Source organism: Chiloscyllium plagiosum, unplaced genomic scaffold (assembly GCF_004010195.1).
Source record: "Chiloscyllium plagiosum isolate BGI_BamShark_2017 unplaced genomic scaffold, ASM401019v2 scaf_4501, whole genome shotgun sequence".
Classification (NCBI taxonomy): Eukaryota; Metazoa; Chordata; class Chondrichthyes; order Orectolobiformes; family Hemiscylliidae; genus Chiloscyllium; species Chiloscyllium plagiosum.
Window position 1 is genome coordinate 29,882 of NW_025214540.1, and position 2,371 is coordinate 32,252.

Genomic DNA, 2,371 nt, shown 5'->3' on the forward strand with positions numbered 1-2,371 from the left:
GGGGGGGGAGGGGGGGGCGTTGCCCCGAGAGGGACCAAGAATGAGCGGAATCTCTTCTGGAGGGATGTGAGAGGCTCAGTCACTGAGAGATTGATCGGTGCGGAGGATACGCAATGGGCTTGACCAGGAGTAAGCGCATGGCGCTGAGGTAAAAGATCAGCCATGGGCTTATCCAATGGTGGGACAGCCCTGATTGCCGAATGGCCTTCTGCTCCCTATCTTGCCCTGGGGGGGGGGTGGGCCGAATGGTCTCCTCCTGCTCCGATGTCACCCAAGGGGCTGAATGGCCTCTTCCAAAGCCTCATGGCCCGAGGGACAGGATGGCCTAGGTCGCCGAAGGGCCAAATGGCCTCTTCCAAACCAACATGGCCCCCTCCACAGCCTCATGGTTTGAGGGACAGAGTGGTCCCTGTTGCCCAGGTGGGCTGAATGGCCTCTCCACATCCTCATGGCCCAAGGGGCCAAATAGCCTATGCTACGCCTTGCCCCCCCCCCCACCAACCAACTGAGGGTCCGAATAGCCTATGCTATCCCTTTGGGGGCTCAAATGGCCTCCCTCCATCGTGCCCGCGGCTTGTACTGACCAGGGTGGCTCCGTGATGGTTGGGGTGCTGCGGCGGGAGGGCAGGGAGCCGGGGGGCCGCGACCCCTGACCCCTCGCGGTGCCGGACATCCACCAAGCCCCCCAGCGGCGGCTCCTTGCCCGGGAAGTCGTTGTAGTACTGGTGGTCTGCGGGATCTTCCTCTTCCTCGTCCCAGGCCGAGCTGTCGAAACCCGCCATCCTGCCCCGAGGGAGGGGGGGGGGGAGAGAAATCGTTAGATCACAGAACGGCATGCGTCCCCACCCCCCCACTCCACCCAGCGATGGGCAGCCAACGACGGAGGCTGCCCTCCATGACGAGCAACCTGCATTTGCGTAGCGCCTTCGGACCGTCCAGCCCCCCAGCAATGCTGCGCAGGGAGACGATCGGGGGTGGGAACAGGTTCTCGAAGTTGGATGGAAGGGTCTCAAGGTGTTTGACCCATATCCCTCCAAACCCTTCCTACTCATGTCCCCATCCAGATGCCTTTTAAATGCTGTCATTGTACCAGCCTCCACCACTTCCTCTGGCAGCTCATTCCATACACGCACCACCCTCTGTGTGAAAACGTTGCCTTTCGGGTCCCTTTCCCCTCTCACCCTTAATCTATACCCCTCTAATTCTGGACTCCCCCACCCCAGGGGAAAAGACTTTGTCTATTTATCCTATCCATGCCCCCTCATGGTTTTATAAACCTCTATAAGGTCACCCCTCAGCCTCCGATGCTCCAGGGAAAACAGCTCCAGCCTGTTCAGCCTCTTCCTATTACTCAAACTCTTCATTCCTGGCAACATCCGGGTAAATCTCTTCCGAACCCTCTCCAGTTTAATAATCTCCTTCCTGTAATAGGGCGACCGGAACTGGACACAGTTCTCCAGACGAGGCCTCACCAATGTCCTGTACAACCCCAACATGACGTCCCCAACTCCTGTACTCCAAGGTCTGAGCAATGAAGGCGAAACATCTTCTTAACCACCCTGTGACACAAACTTCAAAGAATTATGTCCCTGAGCCCCTCGGTCTCTCTGCTCTACAACACTACCCAGGGCCCTCCAAGGTCTGAGCAATGAAGGCGAAACATCTTCTTAACCACCCTGTGACACAAACTTCAAAGAATTATGTCCCTGAGCCCCTCGGTCTCTCTGCTCTACAACACTACCCAGGGCCCTACCATTAACTGTAAACGCCCTGCTCTGGTTCATTCTCCCAAAATGCAACACCCTCGCATTTATCCAAATTAAACTCCATCTGCCACTCCCCAGCCCATTGATCTAATCGATCAAGATCTCTTAGATAACCATCTTCACCACACTACCAACCTTAGTGTCATCTCCTAACCATGCCTCCTAAATTCTCATCCAAATCATTGATGTAAGTGACGTCCAGCAGGGGACCCAGCACCGATCCCTGTGGGACACCGCTGATCACAGGCCTCCAGTCCGAACAACAACCCTCCACCACCACCCTCTGTCTCCCACCGTCAAGCCAGTTTTGTCTCCAATTGGCCAGATCTCCCTGAATCTCATGTGATCTAACATTCAATAGGCTACTATGTGGAATCATAGATTAGATTAGACTCCCAACAGTGTGGAAAAAGGCCCTTCGGCCCGACGAAGAGTAACCCACCCAGACCCATTTCCCGACACTTACCCCTGACTAATGCATCTAACACTACGGGACAATTTAGCATGGCCAATCCACCCTAACCTGCACATCCCTGGGCACTACGGGACAATGTAGCATGGCCAATCCACCCTAACCTGCACATCCCTGGGCACTACGGGACAAT

At 55.8% G+C, this 2,371-nt stretch overlaps 1 protein-coding gene across 1 annotated transcript in view; it reads right to left on the minus strand.

The window, feature by feature from the left end:
* Window positions 1-512: 512 nt before the first annotated feature.
* Window positions 513-2,371, minus strand: part of LOC122547928 (SHC-transforming protein 1-like) — a 9,098-nt gene continuing 7,239 nt past the window's right edge. The window contains exon 4 of the mRNA XM_043686487.1: window positions 513-783. Coding sequence (XP_043542422.1) covers window positions 528-783 — 256 coding nt within the window. The 3' untranslated portion in view covers window positions 513-527. The remainder of the gene's footprint in view (window positions 784-2,371) is intronic.